The sequence below is a fragment of the Anser cygnoides genome, chromosome 10 (assembly GCF_040182565.1).
Source record: "Anser cygnoides isolate HZ-2024a breed goose chromosome 10, Taihu_goose_T2T_genome, whole genome shotgun sequence".
In the NCBI taxonomy this organism is placed as follows: Eukaryota; Metazoa; Chordata; class Aves; order Anseriformes; family Anatidae; genus Anser; species Anser cygnoides.
This window is the reverse complement of record NC_089882.1, coordinates 21813301-21839081: the sequence shown is the minus strand read 5'-3', so window position 1 is coordinate 21839081 and position 25781 is coordinate 21813301. Positions and strand designations below refer to the sequence as shown.

The 25781-nt window shown below is 37.8% G+C and overlaps 1 protein-coding gene across 4 annotated transcripts in view; it reads right to left on the bottom strand.

Moving 5' to 3' along the window:
* The window catches only part of HDAC11 (histone deacetylase 11), a 44659-nt gene that overhangs the window by 5763 nt on the left and 13115 nt on the right, over nt 1-25781 (bottom strand). The window contains exons 1-8 of one of the 4 annotated variants that reach the window (XM_067002875.1): nt 22521-23254; nt 21271-21419; nt 18155-18255; nt 12460-12576; nt 7355-7397; nt 5697-5773; nt 3920-3982; nt 1721-1817 (exon numbers count right to left, since the gene is read on the bottom strand). In XM_067002875.1, the coding sequence (XP_066858976.1) occupies nt 1721-1817; nt 3920-3982; nt 5697-5773; nt 7355-7397; nt 12460-12576; nt 18155-18255; nt 21271-21419; nt 22521-22522 (649 nt within the window). In that variant the 5' untranslated portion in view covers nt 22523-23254. Of the gene's footprint in view, nt 1-1720; nt 1818-3919; nt 3983-5696; nt 5774-7354; nt 7398-12459; nt 12577-18154; nt 18256-21270; nt 21420-22259; nt 22427-22520; nt 23255-25781 lie in introns of those variants that run through there. The other 3 variants (XM_067002873.1, XM_067002874.1, XM_048046185.2) reach the window with 3 other exon arrangements.

Sequence of the window (25781 nt, the reverse complement as noted above, 5' to 3'; positions counted from 1 at the left end):
GGGAACGAACAAGTGTCATTCCAGTAAAACCATAAGTTTGAGACAAACAGGAATAAGATTCCATACTGCTGCAGTTATCTTGACTTCATCTCCAACACAAAAAAAAAAAAACAGAATTACACTGATTAGTTGTTACCCAGATCAGAGTGACTACTGATGTACAGTGATGGACCTAGAGGTTAGAACCAACACCTCTTTGCATTTCATACCCTTTCATCCATTTCTTGCTAATTTGTGAATAAAATTCTGCAGTTCTGAGCACAGGTAAAATGACACCCAAACCACCAGCAATGCTTTTTGAAGGCCTGAATTTTGAGTTTCAGCTGTCAATCCTCTATGCCCACTGTTCATAGAAATAGTCTTTTTTCACATTTATCTTCCTCCTAAGTTTCTGTGTAATTCTAAAACATTTCTTTTCAGGGAAACAGCATGATGATCCTTAGGGCTAAGCCTTAGGCAGTGTCAGTCTTTTTTTTTTTTTTTCCCTAATGAAGTGGAGAAAAATGTACAGAATAGTCTTCTCTAATAAAGGGGGGAGAACACAAGTAAGAGATCCAGAGAGACAGAGCAGTTAAGGATTTCCATTAAGGATTCAAACTCTCAGGTCATACCTCTATCTCCCTTCAAAAGGCTCCCTCTCTGATTTTGTTTTCAACCAGCCACCTAGCATGATAATTTTTAAAGAATTTAGTGAATTCTTATTTAGGCACCCTTACTCTAACTACATGTGCCTTTGGCCACAGCTTTCGGCACCTCATGCTTCATCTGCAGTAAGGGAGTGGTAGTACTGCCAACTTCACAGGAGAGGGCTGAGAATTGAATCAAACTAGGATCCATTCTAACAGTACTGCTGCCAGGGTAGGCCTGCACCTGGAACAGCTGGCACCTGAGAAGTCCCAGGTCATCAGGAGAAACACAGAAGAAACCTCTGTGCAGCTCAAAAACAGGCACAACAGAAAGACTCTTCAAGCAGTAACTTCTATGACTGTCACAGATGTGGCTCATAACACTTTTTCCCCCCCAGGAAAAAAAAAAAGCTCCAACAGAATCTGTAGCAATCCCATCATTTCAGCAGCTTTGAAAGCACAATCTGCCTCAATGATAAGAAGGCCTAACCCCAAAAGCCCTCTGAGTTTATGTAGAAAATGATTTCAAGCATATGTAAGTAAGAAACAGTAACTGAATTGCTATATAGGACCATACAATGTGTATCTACACTAGAGCGAATTTAATTTGCTACCAATTTTAACGGACACTATGTATAAAAGCAAAGAACTCAGAAAAACATATTGAAGGAATAACTGAGAAACAAAGGGCAAACACCAGATTCACCTCCCGGTCCCCTAAAATTTGATATTTCAAATTTCCTAACAAAGGCTTTCTTTGATTTGGTCTTAACTCATCCATTAGAAATGTTACCATTTGATACGTGAATAAAGGGATGCTTATGCCTTTTTTTTTTGTCCACCCAATGCCCACACTTTGTGTTCCAGAAATTCATCCCAGAAATGAAGGAAGACACTTCATTCTAGAATAAGTGAGGGAAAGCTACAGAATTAACACTATTGTGATATATCAGAAAATCATTTAAAGTGGTATGTTCAACGTGAACTTAAAAAAAAAACTAGTTAACATACTTGCAAGGAGACTTATTAGTAAATGAGTTCACTATTACAGTAATTCTTTCACATTCTGGAATATGAATTTTAATTATACTTACGTTTAGCAAATCCATCCCCCGGATAAATATATCTATTGTACACATCCATAATATATACTTTCTGATCATCCATGAAATCCCTCTCATGGCCATTTCCCTGAAGGAAATTCAGAGTTAGTTCTTTCTACCACACTCACGCAGAACTACATAATCTGCAAATTCTAAGGTAATTAAGACTACAAAGGCCAAACATTTAAAACTCCTGTGGCATTTCCTTTTTTATTGTCTTCAAGGTTATTTTGAGGTATAGAGCCTTGTGGGCTTTGACAGTATCAGTCTGAAGACTGTAGGTATTATCAAAATCGGCATCCTAGTATCTCTGTGAAGGTAATTACAGATCTCATTGCACATACAAGAAAAATAAGTGAAAATTAAAAGCCAATTGTTTTCATCAGCATCTCAAAAGCAACTGTGGCCAGGACTGCAGAACAGATACCTTTCCAATTGTATAAAATGTCACTTTCAGCATTCAGGATGGATTCTGATGCAAGGATACTTACATCCTAGTACAAGGATAAAAGATCAGACTGCAGTTCTCTCAAAACTCTCATGTTGGTGAGATAAGTAGTCATTGGAAAAATTAGAAACACTAAATACCCAATTTAATTGTTTAACATTTTATTGTTCATCACCGTAAATTCCCTACAAAAATATTGTATTGGGTGGAAAGCTGGGTGCTCAAGAGCAAATTCAGATTTTGAGTACTTCCCTCCAACTCCATCTCTGAATTTAAATAGTATTCTTTTGGCTGTCATTTAGATTTTTTCAAAAATCTCTCTTCACAGCAATCCCCAAGATAATTTTGTCAAAATCTATGTATCATATAGGACCCAACCACTACATTATTAGAGTGATTTCATTTAAACTATAGAAACAGAATCCAGATACATCTTCAGTACTTTGGGCACATCACTTACGTAATTTTTGTAAACCTTCCAGCAAACAGTTAAGCTATACTTCTGCTATGACTTCCTCCCCTGGAAACAACAACCACAAAATACAGAAACAAAGGGCTAAAGCTAGTCAATGCACATGAAAAGGGGAACTGGAAGCACTAGAATAATCCTTCCCATTTCTTTAGGCTAAAAAACTGCAACTCATACATATTTCTTCAGCACCTTTGGTACACACAGAAACATTTAGCAATACTAGAGCCTCCTGGTCAACCATTTTCTTAAGAAAGGTGAAACGCTCAAATGCACCAAGAACTGGGACACTCAAAATTTGAGGATGTCTGCATACTTCAAAAGGATCTGCTGAGCTACTACTTCACACACTTCTTAATCCCCAAAGAAAGAAAACAATTACAGTAAGGGGTGATTTAAGAGTGCCAATCGAGGTCACTAGCATGACGCCTGAAAGCCAGCAAGTATACTAGAAATCTTTTAAAGAACACAAGAAACAAAAACATCTACAACCTGACAGAGGTGCTCAGAGAATCAGAAATGCAAAACATCTTTTTGCTGCATGAGTTATGCCTTTGTTTCCTGGCAATTTTAGATGCTTTAACTTGCAGGTAAGAGAAATGGCAGAAGATGGAACACTTCTGCAGCCCGTAGGCTTCTTCACTGCAATGGAACCACTTCATAAGCTATTTATTTACACATACTAAAATATCTTCAGTGCTTTAGACTGGACAATTTTAGCACATTAACTGCTTTTCTAAAAATGCTACTTCCTTCCTTTTAGGATTTTTTTTTTGAAAATCCTACTAAAGAGGAGGTTTGTTCTCAATACCCACAGCAAATCACTTTATCGGTTGAAGAGATTTATTTTTTACTTCATTAGCCTGAAGTCAATCTTTCTATTAAAACACTGAAGGTAGAATTCATCTCCTACAAAGATTGCTGCAATGATCAAGCAGCTGAACTACCTGTAATTCCATTTCAAGAAATTTCAGTTTCTTCTGGGATACTGAACTACTCTTCAGACTATATGCTACTGATCAGCATGCAACTCAAAAATATATTTACATCTAGCCACACGATGGAGCTACAACTCAGTTTAATTTTATTGAACTGGCTCATCAGCCCATTGGAACATAAGATAATTAAACAACTCAACTGTTAACAGCTTCCACTGTCCATGAATAACTTTGTGTTCTGTGAATTGACATTTTATGCTACTATAAGAAAAGTGATCTTTATCGCACACTTCTAGCAAAACATACGCAGTACTGAATACAGGTACGTTACTCACCTGGTGAGCATCCAGATCGATAATCGTGGCTTTGGACACCCCTGGTACTCTCTCAAATAAGAACTGGATATGTGAGCAAAGAAAAGATGAAGAGATAAGTTACAAACGTAGGTGACAGATTAACGGAAGACTTGAAGTTTGCACAGTGTGTTATTGTTTTGGCTTCAATGGTATGCATTCCAAAGGACTCCAAAAAAATTTATTACAAAATTTCTAATTATTTCACATAATTTTTTGTGATTATATATTAAAAACTATCCATTTCCATCGTATCAAATGCATGTACAGCCATCTGTGCAGGTATTTACCTACCTGGAGAAAATGTTGGTGGAGAAAGGGCAGAAAAAGCTTTCTATTTATATCCTCTTTCTCACAAAAGGTATCAGACTCAACGTAGGACCAAGGACATATCCTTCTACAGCATTACGCAGTATCTTACGAAGCAGGCTCTGCATTAGGCTTAAGCCCAATGGCACCGAAAAACATATCAAAGTCCAGGAAACTAAGTAAATGCTGCTACAGCAGTGCTGGCTCTATGCAAGCATAGGTAGTATGCCTCTTCACACCAGCCAAACAAAAAGGACAGGTCCAACTAGGGATTAAAAAAGCTATTTGTGTCATTGGTGCTGTCAGAGGCAGGAATGGAACCAGCAACAGCATGGAGAAAGGCACAGCAGTAACTTTGGGTTGGGACAGGGTGAAGCAATAGCTGCGTAGGCCCCCAAATGGTGAGGAGCCCTTTTCCTGAGACACAAATGATGGCACACATGAGGCTTATCAGCTGAAAGGGAGACGCTCCATTGTGATGGCATCTGACTGCGTAAAATCCACCATTTTTAAAAAGCCACAGCAGGGACTGTATACATTAAAGTCACTTTTTAAGCTAGTAAAACTCATTTGTTATTCCATGTCTGTGAAGAAAAAAATAATTCTTCACATCTTAACTTTGCCAAATTCCTATCTTTTAATACCGACATGGTAAAAAAATAAAATAAAATTTTGTACAAACTGTCATCCACTATAATTTCTCAATCTGTATTTTAAGGCTAGAGAAAACAGAACACTGGATTACTTTCTGCAAATTACAGTGTACAGAAATTAGGGTGTTATGTCATTTAGTGTGCTGCAGTCATTAGGGCTTTTTTATGTTTTGATTATTACTGATATTTTATAAATATTCTAGTATACAAATATACCATAGTACACTTGATAAAAATAAGCTCTAATTGCAGAAAGCTCTTGCTTCAGCCTTTCAACAGCTAAATAGCACATGAATTCGTTCACATTCAGTGATTATTTTGGAGACATCCACGTTTTTATTCATGAATTTGAACTACTCTGAGGGCTGTACAGCGCAGCTTGATTCAGAGAGGATTTGTCTCTGCAAAGTCTTCATTGTAGTCACTGAAACTCGTTGAGTTTGCAGGTTCAACTGCAAGGCTAGAATAATTAACACTGAGGATATTAAATCTGGTTTGAGTGCGTTTTTTTGTTGCTAGTGGTAGGTTTTGTTTTTTTCAAGATTATTAATGCAATTGTAGTGGTTCATATTTACATTCAAGATCTTGCAACCCCTGCAATTCTTCCTTCCGCTTAACAATAGCTGCATATGCACTGTGTTCTGAAACTTTAAGTATCACACCGTTTTCCTATTCCTATCCGTCTCTAGTTTACATTTTCTCTGATTAAGATGTTAGAGAGTTCTCATTAATTTATGTGGAGATTTTTTTCCATTTGCATTAACAGTAGTAAATACAATTTTAAGAATATTTCTTACCTTAATAGCCAGTGTGATATCAGCATATGCACAAAACCCTCCACCTTTGTCACTTGAACAGTGATGAAAGCCACCTCCTAAACATAAAAATGTGGAAGAGGTGAAAAGCTGGATACTAGGGAACATGCATGGTCTTTACAAAGAGACAGACCACATCAGGTATTTTTTCTCCTTTCGGAAAAATCTCGCCTAGAGCTGTCAATCCCCAGCCTAGCACCGCAAGACACTGCATAGGGTTTCTGTACACATCTTGTGGCACCTTTCAGGCCACCACACAAAGGACCAGCAGATGCCCAGTTTGAAGGCCATTGTCCCTTTTACCTAGCAGGGACTGAGAAATGCACACACATAAGGTAGTGCCCACACAACAAGACGTACTGCTTTGAAGTCAGTGAAGACATACTGCTAATGAAGCCAATTAACATTATGGGCAAATGCAAAGGACACATGGAAAGTTCTTTCCCCATGCTGAATGCTGGGTCAAAAAATACCTAAGAACTATGGCCTTATCAGCATTTGCACACGTCATCATCTTTCTGTTTATTTACACAAACAGTCAAACCTGAAGGAAACTTTAAGAACTGATCTTTAAAACAAAGATGTATGCTACGTATAACGAAAAGTACTTAGTCTTCCTCCTCCCAAAACACATACTTTTATATATTAACCCAGAACATTTTAAACCAAGAAACCCACTACAAATATCTAGGCAAAAAAAAAAATAAAAAAATTAACAACCCCCTCTTATATGTCAGGAAATGACAGAATTTTAGTTTTTTTTTAAATGTATTTAATTTTTAATATTGGATATTTACTTTGTAGAAGATTACATTTTAAAGTATTATTTGTTACTAAAAGACGAATAAAAAGGTAGTTTTATATTAGACATGTTACACAGCAAATCTCCAATTTCAAGGCAGAAATTTGCTTTAAAAAAACAACAGGAAAGCTGCACAGATGCAGGATTTATTGCCTTCAGAAATATCAAGTGTGTGTAAGGAATAATGGAAAATCCCGTAACTGATGAGCTGTGTGAAAATGACAAGCTAAGTCTTACATGACAAAATATTATTTCAATAGCTTACTACTGGTTTTACATTGCTATTTTAATATGAGCAAGAGAGCAGACATATTCACTCATTCTTCATAATTTCCTCATTTAAGTCTTTTTCAGGAAGAACTGCACAGCCTAAAATAGGGCTGTACCAGTTAGAGTCAACTCTCGTGCACATCAGCCAATCCCTTGATTTGGTGTTTATATATATAAATTGGCTGATAATGTCTAGGAGAACTGTTGTATAATTTAATGGAAGGTTTTGTTGAAATATTTACGTCTAATCTGAACACCTTTATCCTTTTCTTTTCCTCACCACTACAACCCAAACACTTTTCTCTACATAGGTATGTACCATATCTTTACCCAGTCACCTTATTGCTTTCTAAAATAATTTTCATTTAGTTATAAAATTGCAACATGGATGATAGTGAATAAAAAAATCCACTAGGACTTTTACCATTTTTTCCTTTAAAGTTGATTTAAAATAAACACAATCCAGTCACTTTCTGTTATTATAAACAGAATACACATCACACTGAATCAAAATAATGATTTTAAATGCAGTTTTAGGTATCACTTAATGCATTACATTTGTACTTACCCACATTGATTGCCCAGCCTCTATCAACAGCAAGTTTTCCTGCCTTAAGAAAATTACAGCAAGAACTTGATGAACGAATGAAGCAAACATTTAGCGCTGTCTGCTCCCACCCCAAACGCAGCTCTTGACATTCTAACACGCCCATTGAGTTTTCAGATGTTTTTACTACTGCAGGTCATTCTGAATCAGAGTTCTGAATACGAACCATACAAAACTGTTCTCAGCATAATTAGTTGAAAAAATATTTGATATCACATCTGTATTTCATTCTCTGGCAGTCAAACAGATTTAAAACTAACTGTGCTTTGAGGAGACGAACACTGACCCCTAGCAGACAAACTAAAAAGTGAAAGCACAAGTATTGGTAGGAATAAGAGAGAGCAAGAACCTCCTAATATCCTTCCTGCTCATGTAAGAAACAGGAGGAACCTTTGCTCCAAATCTTGAAAATACAGATCAACATAGCTTCAGCTGTGGGTGGGGACAGAAAAATGCCACAGTATGAAGTGTCCTGTGGCTATTTCTGTTTTTTAAATAATGTAACAAGCACAGTATAGAACATTACTGATCTTTTGACTTTCAATAAAAAAAAAAAACTGTGCCTGTTACACTCCTATAAAGTCAAAGGACATTGAAGGAAGGGAAAGTATTAACAGAGAAAAGATAATCAAGGCTTAAATTACATTTTACAAAAAAAAAAAAAGACTTATTCTGGCTAGGAAGACTCAAGCAAGCATTTATCTACAGGTTAAAAATAAGTTAAAAAGAATATATTACTAGCTACTAGCTATAATAAAAAAGGAACATCATAGTATTCTTTTCCATAATTATGGAACAAATGTATTGCATATCATACAAGCAAGGAAGTTTGGACAGTTGAGAATTATCCATCCCTAGTATTTGAACAATTCTAGTTTATTATTAAGGAAACTACCTGGATGGTAAACATTATCCTACTAAGAACATGCCATCTTAAATTAGATCTTGAGAAAAAGACTATAGTTTCTGAACCATAATACCAATTAAGTTACAGGAAAAGCACATTATCTGTTATTTAGCATACTTCCTAGGGATTGCTCATGAACAACCAATCTTCCTATGTTGTTTAAAATCATTAAAAAGAACAAAAACAACAGAATTTTCATGATAAACAGGACCATTGAGCACAGCATAAGATTATCTGTACTTCTGACTTGGACCGTACAAACTTTATTGTCTTGTGAATCAAAACTGCTTTTCAAGTACATGGGGGTGCTGGTCGACACCTGCCTGAACATGGCCCAGGTGGCCAAGAAGGCCAACGGCATCCTGGCTTGTATCAGAAATAGTGCAGCCAGCAGGACCAGGCAGGTGTGCTCTGCTCTGGTGAGGCCACACCTCGAGTGCTGTGTTCAGTTTTGGGCCACTCACTACAAGAAGGACATTGAGGCCCTGGAGCATGTCCACAGAAGGGCTACGAAGCTGGTGAAGGGCCTGGGACACAAGTCCTGTGAGAAACGGCTGAGGGAACTGGGTTGTTTAGTCTGGAGAAGAGGAGGCTGAGGGGAGACCTTATTGCTCCCTCCAACTACCTGAAAGGAAGGTGTGGGGAGCTGGGGGTCGGCCTCTTCCCACAGGTAACTAGTGACAGGACCAGAGGGAATGTCAAGACCCTTGAGAAATATCAAAGGTAGTGTATTAGCAAACTCTGCACTCTTCCGTATCACTTTTCACTACCACCATTTCTGTGATCCCTTGTAACCACTGTCCCCAAAAACAGACAGCATGACTGTAGTAAAGGAGGACACTGCACATTCCTCCTCAGACAGGGTTTTGCAAAGCAGACTCATCTCGATAACCATTATTGACTGTGGTCAGCAACACAATGCAGAAGAGAACTGTGCAGGAATCTGAAGTGATACTGAAGGACTAAATGGAGACGGAAGGAAGCTACTTTTTCCTCTGAGTGAGGACCAAAAACTTTTAAACACCTTGGACTGTATTAATCACATGAATCCAGAAAGCTATCTTTTTTTGCCCCTCTCTACTACTAGCCAATCCATAACACAAGGCTTAAAAGATAAATAAAACTGCCCCAGAACTCGCCACACACTCCATTGAAAGAAAGCTGACTACACAGATATCAGCAAAAACGGTTTGGTGCTATCTACCAGCTCCTGGTAAATTACCAGGAAAACAATATTCCAGTGGCTTTATGCTGGCTTGCAGTAGGGGATGCGCTGTGTTCAACTTCTTACATCTCCCTTTCACCAGTTAACACCTGTTAAAGGAAGCTGTACTTTGCTACCTCACCTCCCATAGTGCAATAAATCCAAAAGTTTACCCACAACACTTTCAGTAGTTTTTCTGTTTTTCTCCTGCTTATGCAGGCTTTCAAGGCTCCAAAAAAACATATCTGATGCTGCTACGCTGTACAAACACTTTTATATTATTTCTTTACCTCATTTTGACATTAAGTAACATGCACATCTAAGAAGACTGAGCAACAGAAGACAAAGTAGAATTAGGAAAAGGATTTTAAGAGCCAAGAACAAAAACAGCTGGACAGTGGCCAAAAATGGGCAAGACATATACAACTTATTTTAAAAGAAATCTGCTTCCCACTCACAAATCTAAATTAAAACCGAACTCTGCAACCTTCTCCTCCTTCCAGAGGTACTTCTTACTTTTCAGAAAGTTATGTACCCTCTTATGCATTCAGAACAACAGACCAAAATTTCCATTGGCTTTGTCTGAAGCCCACCAACTTTAAATAAATAATAAAAAAAGCATATGCTTTCAAGAACAATTAGATAAACCCTTAGTTACGTATGCCATCATGTTTCCAAAGCTCAGGTCAATAAAAAATGTTACAGAAAAATAAGTGGAGTCCTTATATTATGCACCTTGGCATCAGAAACATAGCTTGCTTGAGAATACATTCATAAATACCCCAAACCCCACTTGATACTGTCTACATCAGGTTCATTCCCTAATGACAATATTTCTACATAAATGCAAACACCCAGGATATTTTACTACAAGAAATTCAGGGTACTGCTGATACAGCACTTCTTGAGGACACTGTCATGGCTCCACTGACTTCTTCTGGGATTAAAAAACTTCTAAAGGTAGCAACAAGATACTGAAGAAATACAAATAGATGCTCAACATTTTTCTAGTTAGTATTTTCAGTCTTTAGCACTAAGCAAAACATAATATTCTTTCAATTTAAGTAACTCTTGCTCCTCCACAATAAATACACATAATTGTATATTGTTGTCAACTGCGCTGCAAGTTTTTTACTTGCCTAATTCACAGCATGCCCATTAAGCTTTGAAATCTGAGAAGGTATGGAGAATAAAAGCCTCCAGTCACTTTTAGATATACACTTGCAAATCAAGCAGTTAGGCTGCAGATTTAACAGAATACTTAGATATCTATATAAACTGCTATTTTTTTCCTGATCATCATACCTTAAGTTGTTCTACCATTAAGACATACAAATACAACAGAAAAGCAATATATTTCATATTACCTTAAAAATCTGATTATAGTTGGCTCTCTATCATTTCACCCAGGAGGACTCAAACTAAATAGTGCCCAGATCCACTTACACGCAAATGAGAGCAGTGACTGTTAATCTCACAAGCCTCACCAAATACTTGGGAAAATTGCTTCATCAGACTTTTATATTCCCTTGCATTGTTCTCTCACACTGAACTCTCAAATCCAGTATTTTAACTGTTTCTGAATACCATGCTGCATTGTCTTCTATGCAGTAATCACAGAAAAGCTTATCATATTATTGATGTCTTGAATGAATCCTTGATACATTCAAGAAGGTAAACATTTAAAAATATGAAGCCTCAATTCCAGTGCACAGTTGGATTACTAAATACCTATGTTACGGTTGACAGAAACAGGAAGCTACTCAATAGCCTATTTCTGAAAGTAATGCTGTTAACTTTATCATTCTATTATAGCTTCCCAGTCTTGCTCACCTTTAATATCTAGTGGTTGCAATAAATTGTATTCTCCTATCTGGCATAAACATATTCTGAAAGGTTTGCTAACCCACAGAATAATGTTCTTCAGTAACTGGCTTCAAAGAGATACAGGAAAAAGCAGTATCTGCTTCTATCCTTTCCACGTGCACCCACTAACAGCTGCCTTCAGAAAGGGTAGCTAAAAGGCAGCAAAAATCCATTTGTATCATAATATTATGGATTTCAGATGGGATTATTTGTTCTCCATTTATGTAACTGTTACAGCTCAGTGCCTGTGAAGAGACACTGGGACTGTTAACATCTCCTGGCACCATGCTGTACCGTTTCTGAACTCTAGATCTACTCTGACAAGTAATGAATAAAGGGCAGAAAGGATTCCATTAGTTAGAGGTTTAAACTTATTAAGGCATCTTTTCCTCAATACGCGGTTTAAGTAACTCATTCCTGGTTCCAACTATTGTTTTCATTCTTCGTACTTCTTCAACATCTCTAATAGAAGTTCTCTGGCAAAATTAAGTGTCTGGTGACACACAGCTCTTCTCCCCAGAGCACTCATTTAACTAATCAGAAAACAGATCAGTTAAGGTGAAAACAGGCTACATCTCACCCCAGTTCAGCTGAGCTGCTTATACAGTATCTACAACAAAAGAAAGAGTAACTTGCTTCATTAAAAATAGACACTATTTAAAACCAAGCATAATGCGATTTTTCAACGTCAACGTTTACCTAGTACCTACAGTAACCAAACCACAGCCATTAGGTAAGCATGTGCTTTAAAACACCTTCTACCTGATTATTTTTGAAGCCTCCCATTCCTAGAATTTGAACACAGTTCAAAGCTATTCAGTTTCTATATTTGCTCTAAGTCCTGCCATCTCTATCATGGCTTGCACAGGCTCCCCCTTACTACTGCCTCTGAACATTACAGACCATAAAATCAGGTTTTCCCTTCACCTTGGTATTTGCTAACAGGTGCCAAACTTTGCTCACTTTAGGACTGTACACTAACTTGCTTCCCTCTGCAGGACTTCAGGGTTCAAGGCTTTGCGTTATACAAAGTTTTATAACTCATTGGTTTACATAAATATGATAAAAAGTGAATCAAGAACACCTTACCATTATTGTTCCTCCTGTCTGGGTTCGCAGAGGTTTCAAAACTTTTCTCTGAACAAGGAAGTTGGGAAGGAAGAGAACTGGTGGAATTTCTGTGATTGTAGCCACAACAAATGACCACTACAAGGTGGAAAAAAAGTTCCAATTAACGTAGCCTGTCTTCATGATGACATTTAGATATCTCAGCAATTGCTATCTATTAAGTTCTCTATCTACAAATGATAGGATGCAGAATCGTTCAATTTTAACAGAAGACAATCATATGACTATCTCAGAGTTTTCTGGTATTCAGAAAAGCTCCTTTGACTTCACAATTATCAATGCTTTAACTACAGAACATTACTTTTTGGAGGTAAGTGGGTGGTATTTCTCAACAGTTCATTTGTAAATTTATTTATAATAACATTTATCATTTATATTATTCAGGTATCAATATCATCTCTTTGTCAATAACAAAATGCTTTAGTTGCTTTCTAATGACTTGGTAAAATACTTTTGCAAGATATTTCAGCTTTAAAACAAGCACAATGTAACAAACCAGATTCAATCCTGGCATTCTAAAATGGAATTGCAAGAGGCTACATTTGGATAAAATATACACATTTTTTATCACAAATCTGAAAGGTCATCATAAAAGTTCAGCATTTAAACACTTGAATTTAAAAAAAATAATAATCTCAGTGGGAAGAAGCAGAAGCAAGGAAGACTCAAATCAACAACTATCCTCCTGCAGGTTAAGTGATTGCAAGAAAACCATAAATGGTGTTGGTAAGGAATAAACAAAGCTTTCTATTCACAGTTGAGGATTTTTACAGAGCAGCTCCAAGTCCAAAAACATTCACTGCTTTGGACTTCACTGTGTTTATGCAATTCCTGACATATGGGGGAAAAAGAAACATCTGACTATAAAGAAAGTCTGATTCAAGAATACAGCTGTAGACTTCAATGAAAATGCTTCTCAAGGAACACCACTGTAGCATTTAAGAAATGTATTGCCTCAAACTGTGGGTAGTTTTGCTTTTTTCTTCCGTGTGCTAATTTTGTTTTCCAACATTTTCTGCAACACATTTGCAGAACAGCTACGTATATGCCCGAAAAAGAACTCAAAAGGAATTGGTCTGGTATAATTGCATACTTTTTTCAAGTTGTAAAAATAAGAAATTATTTTGAATAGATGAGGACTATATTAACTATGTTTTCCAGGCTGTCAGTTAGCTGCCATAGCATAAATCTTCACAGAAATGAAGATTAGCTTCCTTTGATACAGAATAACCCACCAAACATGAATTTTAAAAATCACTATTTTCTGCATTCAAATGGTATATATTATAGAGAAATATCAGCTACTATTTCTTTTGTTAGATACTTGCTCTCACTCAGTCATCGCCAATTTACTGATTCCCTAACAACATTCTAGTAGATACGTAAGTCTGTAACTTAACAGATTCCTACTGCTGATCAGACGATTTACAAGAATATATATTTACTTTCCCGTGTTTCAGATAAAACTATGTATACATGTAAGTCTCAATTAAAAATCACACCCTGTTTTCTTAAAAGGAGTAAAGAAGTTGGGTTAACCCTTAATTGGTATATTTTCCTTCATTATCCCCTCCTCCCAAATTAACTACTAGGCAGTATCATTAAGTTTAGCTAAGTGCAACATCCCCCACAAGTGTATTACATCCCCCAAAACCCTGAAACTAAAGAAAACCTCAAGAGTTCTCAATTGTCCTTGTTTAAGCCCAGACTCTGTAACATACGCATTTAATGAGCATAGTCTCGCAGGACTTTATAATAAAATCATAATAACTATCAACTGTTATTCCTTGACTATAAAAACCTCCATTCTTAATAAGGATAAACAATTTTTCAAAGTATTTGAATATGTGGTAGTAAGGATGCAAGGACTAAAAATTAAACTGCAAAACTAATATTAGGAAGATAAAGCTAAAGTAGTTGCTTTTATGCTGACCATCCTGCACTAATACAAAGAGCACACGAATGACCAAAACCAAACTCTGAAGTATTGCCTTTCATGTTATGCATTCATCGCATTCCAGCATTTTAAAATAGCCAACAACATGTCAAATTAAAAAAAAAAATCTGTAATATCTAAATTTAAACTGTGTTTAAATCTTTGATAAGTTTCTGGAGCAGGTCCCAGCTTTAAGGGAAAATTCACAGACTCAAAAATCCAACACCAAGCTTCTAACACAATTTTTTTATTTAGAAGGTCAGTTGGGACAAAGCTATGCTCATCTTCAATAGATAATGAAATTACATTTTTAACTTGAATTAACATAAAAACAATCAGGAGACTAAGAAGCTTGCAATTATCACAGAAGCTTCCAGGTCAAGGTATGAATGCAACATTATTAATAATGCATTCATAAATTACTGAACTGATAAAATCTAATGGTAGCCAGGCGCTACTCCCAAGAAAACCAACCAACCAAGAACTGCAATTTTTGTGTATCAGCCTTCCAACTGAAGAGTTAGGAATGCTAACAAGAAACAAATCACTGTTCACCAAATCCTACCTCATCCTTTTGTTTAAGAGGCTTAAACAGACACTTTAGCTGCAAAGAATGCTCTGCTGCACTCGCACATTAGTGTAAACACTGAAGCCTGTCAGGTATTTCTCCCTGTAACCGAGTCCTCCCGTTCAGTGTTCTATTCAAATACCATAATCTTTAAAATAACATTTTTATATTCCTTCACCTGACACATTAACACTTGCACAAAAATTTAGGTGAAAATAAATACATTTATTTCATCTCATGATTTTCTAATGAATATTTTACAGAAAACAACTACTAGCCTTCACAAAACTTTCACCAATGAAGTTTGAAAAAAAATAACCAAGGAAAAAGCATGACATAGGAAGCAGAGAATGGGTGACAGCATGAAACTGCATGAACTGAGGACAGGAGCAGGGGAATGGTAAGGACCTGCAGTGGTGCTCGTTTTATCCAAACCGAAACCATATGTTTTCAGCAACCAAGTCATCTATGGTCAACTACAGCAATGCACACAGCCCAAATCCATTTTGTGCTGTTTTCTTGAACACCTCAAACAGCCAGAGATATCACAGGCTGAACTGATTGTATGAGGCTGCTTCTACTGCTTTTATGCCCAAGAGCCCTACTGTCTTTCCTCTGTGTCTCACAGCAGATGCACTCAGATGACAGGGCAAGAGCCAAAACACACTAGAAAACACTCTCTGTAATCACAAGAACAGAGCCCTCTAGGCCCATGTAAAATTCGTTCTGAAGAATCTATATGCTCCTTTTTGAAGGAGTATATAAATCGCTGATGTGATATACTGATCTCATACATAACAAGATGTCCACATAGCTTGATTTCTCTTGATTTCTTTTATGAAACACATGCACTTTTCACTAGACATAAAAATTTAAGTTTCCAAGTGATTACTTTTTCTTAACATCGACATCATTTGCAAATATATAAAAACACACTAAAATTTGTAAGCTCAACTGATTATCACCTGATTCAGGTCAGTTCCAGAAAAAGCACATCTCACATTTGACTGACACACAAGCATTACCCATGTTATTTACATTTCAGTATTCACTCACTTATGTTATCATAAGACTTCTGGGTCAGATTAAAACGTTTCAAGTGTAAGACTTACGAAGTGCGAAACTAGGTTAAACCTCATTGCCTAACGTCTTCCAGAATTTCAGAATGCCGATATACATGAAATTCATTATTTTCCATAACACTAGAACAAGATGGCGAGAAGAGACAGAGACAGCAAGCAAATTATCCAAAGTCTAGTCATTACTTTACAGACCTAAATTCTTCAAAGGAATATCTCAGAGAGGAGAGTCACCTCAATTTAAAACACCAAATTTTGTTCTAAGGACTGTTCATATCACCTTAAGCAGGCAAACAGGTACACCCCTTCTCCCAAAACAGAACTGATTTACAGTACACTGCTTGATCTACTTTGTGCACAGCATTTTTTTTTCCACTACAATCAACCCCAGCCCAAAATAGCTACTTTTGAATTATGAAATGCAGAATCATCCTAGGCAGTTTCTTCAGCTTCTGTTAAGGTATCAAACACCATTTCTTCTTGCACGTGCATGGAAATATACCACCAAATTCATGTTCAAATTTTATATGACATAATGCAAAACTATGCCATTTTTTGGTAGATCTGTATCTGTCTGAATTAAAAACTAGAATGCAGTAACACAGAAGACTTCACATAAGGAAGCAGAGAGGATACCTTGTGCCTTACCATGTCTAGCTATGCTATTTTTCATTTGCAACTAACCACTTTTGTCTTTGCTGCTTGTCAGGAATTCACAGTCATGACCTATATGACATCTTCCAATTCCTACAAGCGTAGGAAATACGCTCTCAAGTAAAAGGGCAACATAAGAGATACAATTAATGACATCTGGAAGCACAAGACAGTACTGGTTTTGAACGCCAGGACACAGGTTATCAGACAATTCTCTGTGAAGCCACCCTACAGGTACTAAAAATATTATTGTATTTCAAACAGAGCTATGCACATTACATCCTGCTTCAAAGAAGTGACTCAGTAAAAAGAGGTGGGTGGTTCCATGGAATTAAAAGCTCGGTATCAAGAACAGCTGCAATAAGATCAAATCTAATGATGTATGAAATTGCAAGTAACTTCCTAGCAATGAATGAAGATGCCTAAAAGAACACAGAAAAGGATTAAAAGTGAGAAAGTCACACAAATAATAGATTTCTTACACAGAATAAAACATTCCAGAAATAGCAATACAAGGACTCTTTCATTGTGGAAGGACAAAGATGACTCAAAGTAACTTCTTTTGAATTATGAAATGCAAGATTATTTTTAATATAAATATCTCCCCTTCCCTCCTAGTAAAGAGTTACCAACAAAAAGCAGTGTCACATGCCACTATCCAATTCCTTCTACAGATGACAATACATTTTCAGAAACAAAGATCTCACATGTTTATGCTTTAAACAAGTTTAACAAATGGATGTTTCATTTATAAATACCCAATTCATGCTCTTTTTTCTTCATGAATATTTAACCTTGTATGGGCCACTATTGGAAACTTCCACACACAGATAACACACGAGATTATGCCCCATGTTGATCTTTCGGCTCTTGTATTCCACTGACACAGTCAGTCTCTAAGTATGAAACCACTGTTTCCCCCCTCAACAGACTAATGACAGAATTCCTACTCAGACGCTCTTCTGAGATTATATAAAACTCAAATCCATAAAGCAAACCTCACATTAAATAATATGAAATAACATATTCAGTTTCAGGGCTCTTCAATAAAATTTCAACCTCAAAACCAGATTTTACTAGAGTAAAACAAAACAACACTTTAAGACCAAATCCCTGGTAGTAAGGAGAATATTATTTGAATCTCAAACATCATGATTTTTCTTATGTTCATTTAACTTTGCTGAAATATGCCTATGTAAGATGGTAGACCCTCTTCCCATCCATGTTCTGTAATTTGGCTTGCCTAGTCTTTCTATGATTTTCTGTCACTATTCTCAAAGTGAATGTTGAATTCAAAATATGAAAAACTGATCTATAATCTGTAAAAAATGATCCTATAATGAATCAAGTAGGATATATGTTACCCTTCACATTATTTCTAGACACTTAGCTTGACAGACACATTAGTAAGTACAGCACCTTTAGTTTATTAAGGTAGCGCCTCGTGTGAACAACCAAGAGATCTTCATCCGTAGCTTCCCGTGCCTGTACAATCAAGTCATCTCCAATTAGTTTTTCTTCTGAAACAACAGGAGAGAAATTGTAGTTGTCATTGTATACAATCACTTAACTTCCCACACTCCACATTGCCTAAGAAGCTACTTTGACCTTGACTTAATTCCTACATCTGTAACATAAATCAGTGCAACCCTTTGTGTTTACTCAGTGTTTATATATTTCCAAATACATAAATCTCTATACATGTAAACTATTAATGTTTATTTATATTTTTTTTTTTTACAGAAACTTTTCACAGTGTAATCATGGTAATGTCTTGTTAAAACTGAAAGAAAAGACTGGTACTAACAGAGGATGGACAGAAACAATCACAAGACTCCTTACAGTCTAGGACTTGATACATGTGAGAAATCTTAGTGCTCATACATCAAATGTTCCTTTAATATGCTTTAAGAAATTCCACAGTTGATACTAGTATTCAGTTCCCTAAATCAAAGCAGCACCAAAATAATAATAATAATAATAATTACTTGAATATTCATGGCAGTGAACATTTACACGTAACTGTGATATCTGTCACACTCCTACCTTCATTTAATTTCATGAAATACCAATGAGCAGCTATTAATTCTTTCCCTTAGAGACCAAAAGATAGTTTATTTAAAACCTGGTTTTAAAAGAGCAAGTTACAAAACATCACTCCAAGATTTCCGTATGTGAACAAGGATGATACAATTGAATGCATACTTGCCAGAAAGTTGAAGTTTAGGTTGACTTAAAAAAAAACCCAAGCCCTTCAGAAAAACATCGTTGCTTTGCATGATTGCTACAAACAACAAATATAAGGCATCATGCTGATCTTCCCAGACTAAATTTAGTATTTGTTACAGGGCTGCAGTTTAAAACTATGCTTTTCCTTCAATTCTAACACTTGGAGTAGAGGAAAATCAATTCAAAAATATGAAAGATTTTGTTCTTAGTGTTATGCAAGAGCAGCACCTGCAACAATATTTACTTTGGCAAGCTTATGTTTTTCTGGACTGTGGCTTGAGAAACATTTCATTCATTCATGTCAGACGTAAAGCCAAAATGCTAACAGTTTCATTCTTGAGGAAGGAGAAAGTGAGTGTAGAAAGATTTTCACTGGTGATTTTCTAGAAGATAATAGGAACTGTGCAGATCAGCTGTTAACAGAAGTTACTACAGAGCCAGAGAACACCAGGAGTGTTAGAGATGAAGAGGGAAGAGTGGATATTTCACGTAGAAAAGAGCTAGAGGAAAAGAATTCACACAGAGAAGGAGCAGAAAGGCAAAGATTTTGATTCAGAAGTTACTCATAGAATCCAAGACATGGATAGTTAACTGCTAGAAGGCAGATTCAGCTACTAAATGGAATGTTAGAATTCATTCAACCTCAGTTAAATGAATAAAAGGTAGCCTAAAGTAGGAAGGGCAATACTTCACTGCAAAAGATCATCAGCTGAAGGAGTCATTAGGCCCACATAAACTGAACAGGCCTGGCTCTTGGATAACCTTTGTCTTGGCAAGAAAAAGGTGTGGGTTTTTTTGTTTTTTTAAACTCGACAAACAAACTTAAATTTTAGATAAAAATGTCAAGTTTTTATAGGATCTCACTAACTCGTGTTCTTACATTTCTATTTCCTTCAAGTATTTCTGTATCTTCTAATTTATTTAAACAGCAATAACGAGCACCATCACAAAAAGTTCTGCCTGCCACTAGAGGTCTCAAAGCTCCTCCCAGACATTATCAGAATAATATCATGACGCTGATAAAAGAATGGATTTATACAAGTTGCACTGGTCTTTCACACCGAGAAGTGCTATTTGCCAGTAGACTGTCTGCAGTCTCATGAGTAACTACATTACAGCCCGCAGCAAGCTGGTCATTAACGCTTGCAGTTTCACAAGCCAGATGGAATGTCTCCTTTCTTGCTACACCAGGTACAAAAGCAATGGAAGCACACTGGCTACAGAAAGCTGTACACAATACTCCCAAACTGCAACGCAGGTCTTGCAAGCCGAACTGTAAGCTTGCAGCTACCATGGGAAGGATTTTCCAATCACTGCTACAAAATTGAAGTCTGCATTCAGTTTTGGATCCAGGCTTAGTCTTCAAAAGAAAGAACTCAAAATACAAATAGCACCTATCTTCAAGGGGAAACTTAAAGGAAATACTGTTCTCATACACTAGTCTTGCACTGAAAGAAAATGTAAGAATCATTACAAATCTGTTGAGTATCAAAACACGGCACTGAGCCAGGCACATAAGGCACCTGACTCAGGCTATGCTTGAAGTCAGTATTCTGGCGCTCACTTCAGAGGCGGAAATAGTTCTCATATATCCCACATGAATCTTTCTCATAATGGCCAAGAAATGAAATTCTGCACAGTTCATGTTTCCTTTTGAATCACAAAGACCTGGAATATTTCAAGATTGTCTAACACATTGCCATACTTATGTTTCTTCCTACTCCTTTTTACTCAGCCTTCTAAAGCTCTGGGCCAGAATGAATTCAACCAAGCTGGTTACTCTGACTAGTATTATTCACACCTCTGGGGAGAGCAAATCTTTTAATGAGCTTGTATTTTCAATCACATTTCACAAGTTTCACTATGTACAGACACCATGACGGAGCCAAAAACAAAACCACGGGCTTTATTTAGTAAAGCAGACAAGAACTTTTTTTTCAAAGAACCATGAAATAAATCTTTGTATTCAAAAGCCCTGGTGTAGGATGTTTGCTCTAACAAGACACAATTTCATCTTTTCAGTATTTCATGTGGAAGACCTTCAAGAATGTGTAACACATGACATTCAACCTACCTCACAAATCCTACAACCAATTTAACTTGTTAGGATTTAAATCTGCAAATACATCAGAATATTAAAGCTCTGCAATAGCGACTAAAGTGCATGGCTTAAATCTATACAAGGAGAAGTGAAGATGTACAGTCACTAGTATATCGGCAATTACTAACAGAAGCCTGCACTAATTACACCTCTTTTAATCAACTTGTACAAATGTTGGTCTAAGTGGTATATTCTCATACTTTACCTTTCAAGAAGTTGATTACTTTTCCCCACTTCCCTGCATCAAAGGGATGCAGTTTCTCCAGTCCCATGAAAGTGATGTTGTAGTCTGGAGAATATACGATAGGCCAGCATACTGATGGAACGTCTTCATACAACTCACTTCTGTGTGGCCTTTAAAAGCAAACACCAAACTAGTCATTGCTTCTAGGAACTACATATGCAACTCAATATTTTTAATTGAATTCCCAAAATATAAATTCAAGTTCTTATTATTATCAGCTTTTCACTGGGAATGGTTCCTGCAGACGCTATTTCCCATAGTTACCGAAAGGAACACCTGCTTGTTGTTTCACTGTTCTTCAGCAGTGAGGTCAGGCTGAGTAACATAACTCACTTCCCACCAGCACAGTTAAAACTTTTTAAATAACCAGTAGGGAAGAGAAGTTAGTGAAGAACATACGTTAGTGAATTATGCATATGAGGTTAACTGCAGAAATGAAGTAATGGAAGCATTTGCTTCTCTCCCCTAGCCCCCTTAAGTTCACTGAGCAGTACCTGTCTTAGCAGGTGCACCCAGCTTTATGAGCTGACATAACCTCAAATAAACGCGTTACCAGGCTCCTTTAGAAACACACTTTCTGATCTTTGCCTGAAGCACGCGTGCGCACGCTGGCCAGGTCAGGCTGCACCTAAGAGGCTCCTGCTCATACGCAGCCCGCTCCACCTGCTCGTGTCCCTCCTAGGCCTCAAGCCCAACACCCCGACGCCTCTCTCGCTCCACAGGCTTTACTTGAAGTTTACAAGAGGCTTCACAACTTACTAAGCAGACAGAAGGGTTCTTTGACAGATGAACAATACAAACAAAACCCCCTTATTTCCAGCCTAAACATGCTCAAAACCGCCCTTCTAGAGCACACCCCCACAGGCACCAAAGCACAACGGAGGCTTTGAGGCAGCGTCTGCGGCCCCGCTCCCCGCAGGGCGCCCACCAGCAGGGGCCCCTCGCCTCACCCTCCAGGACAGTCCAGGACAGGCGGCTCGCCCAGAGCAGGACGCGCCGGCCCGAGCCGGGAACACGCCGCCTGCCCCTGCGAGAGGGCCCTCGGGGCTGCGGGAGCCGAGAGCGCAGATGACCGCTCCCTCCCGGCTCCCCCGGCCTTCTAGGCCGGCTGCTGTCAGCGGCTAGAACCGGCCCTACCGCCCAGGCCGCCCCCCAAGAGCTGCCCGCCCCGGCAGGGCCCCGCATGGGCCGGCCCAGGCCCCGATACTCACATCCCCGCCGGGCAGGCTGCGGGCCGCCCGGCCGCCCGGCCCCGCCAGCCCCGCCGGCCCGCCCCGCCGCGGGGCGGAGGCACGCAGGGCACGGCCCCGGGGCCGGGCCGTGAGGGAAATGGCGGTACGCTGAGGTGTTACACGGGGGGTGTTACAGCAGGTCCGCATCGAGAGCCTCTGCGGGCAGGAAAATATGATTCTTGTGGTAAAATGAAATGCATGAGGCGTTAGGAAGTGAGGAGAGACAACAGTGGGAGCAGGATGAGAAAAGCTGAGGTGAAATCGTGATATTATCGCGATGAGCGGCCGAACTCCCCCAGGAATACCACTGCTAAATTTGGAGCCGCCATACACAAGTAAAAAGAGCCAAGAGCCAATTTCAATTCAAGAGCCAATTTCTAAGTGTACTTTACTAATCCTCTTTGAACATACAGAAAACGCATTTGAATCAATACTACCATCATGAGAAATGGCCCTCAATAGCAGCAATGCCTGTCAAGCAGCCCATAAAAATGCAGAAGTACTCTTTCCTCAGGAGGAATAGCACCTCTGTACAAGAGCTCCAGACAAATATCTTTCCTTGTGCTTGGGCTTGGCATGCAGTTTTGATGGATGCCTGGACTTCACCTTGGTGTTTATTCAGCAGCAGGAGACCAGTATCCTGAGAAAACATTCTGTCCCTCTGACATTATCATTTAATTAACATTTCTTTTTGTTCTGGCCCTTCATGCACATGCCTCAGCATTAGTTCAGCATATCTACCTTTTAGTCTGGTACTAACTGCTTAATGCTTGGTGTTTAATTAGAGCTTGAGTGTTGCTTGGTTAATTAGTTACAAATACAATGATATTTCATTTTCATTTAAATTAACTTCTAACCATAAATTAAAAACATTTGCAGACTAGTTTCCTTATTTGTTGGATATGGTAAATTGTTTTTCATATGCGCTCTGCCATTTATTATTCATATCTGAGCTGTGACACCCACACTCCTCAAAATGGAAAGCTGACTTCACCATTAATTTTTTCACCCCAACAAAATCAAATTAAAGCATCTTCTCTGTGCTGGCTAGATGTGACGTTGGTTGCTTTCGTTTTCGTCCTGTGCCACCGTAACTCAAACTCTCCTTACCCACAGACTGATCCCCAACAGGCCTCTCAGTAACACCTTTTTCTTTCTGCTTCAGTGGCAGAGATGCGCTTGCTGTCTCGGAGGCATCCTAAGAAAGTGCTCTGCACATTTAGACTAATAACTGTTCACTCTTGCTGAGTTTAAAATATTAGAAATTAGAAAATATTGTTTATAAATCCTCTGCATTACTGGATGCATTTGGGCATTCTGTGATTGCAAGTCACAGCGCTCGCCCCAGAGGACGAACAACCCAAGTGTGGAAACATTTACGCTTAGTTTCATTACTGCAATGAGTTTCATTGCTGTCAGTTACACTACTAACAGTTTTTAAACAAATCACATGAGGCATAATATTGTTGTTTGGTCTTATCTTTTTATATAGGAAGGCAAAAACTTCCTCATGAAGTAGGCCTAAAACATGCACAACAATGACCCGTACTGGCCATTCTCAGAGCTTTAGTGTTCTGCCAGCAGAATTTTTGAGGCAGGTGGATTAGGAAACCTTACAGCATGGTTGAAAAAAACAGAGCAAAACAACTAACAACATTTTTGGTTCACTCTCAAAAAGTTTAAGAAGATTTGGGTTTCAAGTGATACCACAATATTTAAAAGAAAATGGATTAAAAATAAAAGTCTAACCTGAAATTATTTTAAATATGTGTAAGTGAAATATTTTGATCTAAAAAAAAAAATAAATAAGACAAACCAACAAACTTTGAAATTAATATATATTGACAAAATGTACTGGAATACCCAAATCCATTTTTTTTGCTGAAAGATATTTCCTTTAAAAGTTCTGCTGAGTTCTAATCTTTGCTTTACAATTAAAAAAGCAAGGCAACATACGTAAGTCAACAGAAACTATGAGAATATGACCAAAGTCACTCAGAATAAAGACACATACCTATAACAAGTAAAAAATAGTTACAGACAGTACAGAACACAGCCTTTTTTTTTCTCTGAATCGTTCAAAAATTAGGCCTCAAATGCCTTGTAAAAGTGAGAAAATAGATTAATTACAGCCCAGCTTGTACAGTGTACTGATGTTATTTTCAGACTGATAGCTCTATTTTCCCGAGACAAAGGAAATGTTTTATCCTCATACAGTTCTCCTTGTGTTGAGACAAAGTGCGACTTGAATGGTTTTGACAACATTATGGATAACACTGGTGTCCTGTGGTAAGGGAGTTTATTAATTGCTGCATATTGGAAAGCACAGGCATATCGTTGTTATAATAAATAACCAGCAGCCTATTAACTCTCAAGGTTGGCCTGTTTAATTTGCTCTTTGTCATCCAGGAGATCATTCATTTCATGCTGAAAATCATAAAAAACACCTTTGGGAGGAGAGACTTCCTTTCAAAGGGAAATACTTTTTTATAATGTGGCTCCAGGTTGAAATTCACTCAGGTAACGACCCTGGCCTTCCACGGAACTCTTTGCAAGGTGTTCATATGATTGGCCTCTTTGAAGTTCAGGGATCCACTTGTGTGGATCCATTTCAAGATGGGTCCTGAGCCCAGCATACTAGCAAAAAACTTATTTCAGCAAACAGAAGAATGTGTCTGACTAGTGTCCCATATGAAAAAGACGGGATGGTTAGGTCTGCCAGTAATTGAATCTGTTTATTACATCTGTTCTTGCAATTTGTTGCACATTCATTCCTTAGTAGAACGACAGAATTTGACAAACTACCTTGTTTTTTGAAGGGACAGTAAAAGCCCATCATCAGCTTCTCAACCTACCATAGAATAGAAAATGTCTTTAGCTCTGATGTTTCATTGTGTTGGAATGACTAAAACTTGATGAATGTTGAAACATAAGTTTTGTGGGTTTTTTTTTCATATTAAGAAACTGGAATTAGAGAGAAAAGTCAGTGATAGCAAATCCATAATAATAAGAAAATTGGGTCTATGGATGCATGCAATGAATCTGCATGTAATGAATCCTTTGGGTCACTGAAGTATGTCTTCAAACTAAGAGTCATTACACCATAAAGTGTTATTTTAACCTCCTACAAAGTGTCCAGGTCCTGCCTCTAACATTCAGAGTTGGAACAATGCAAGAGCTGGGATAATCTCAGTAGGTTTGATCAGGGCCCGACTCACACAGGTATGCTCCTCCTCTGTA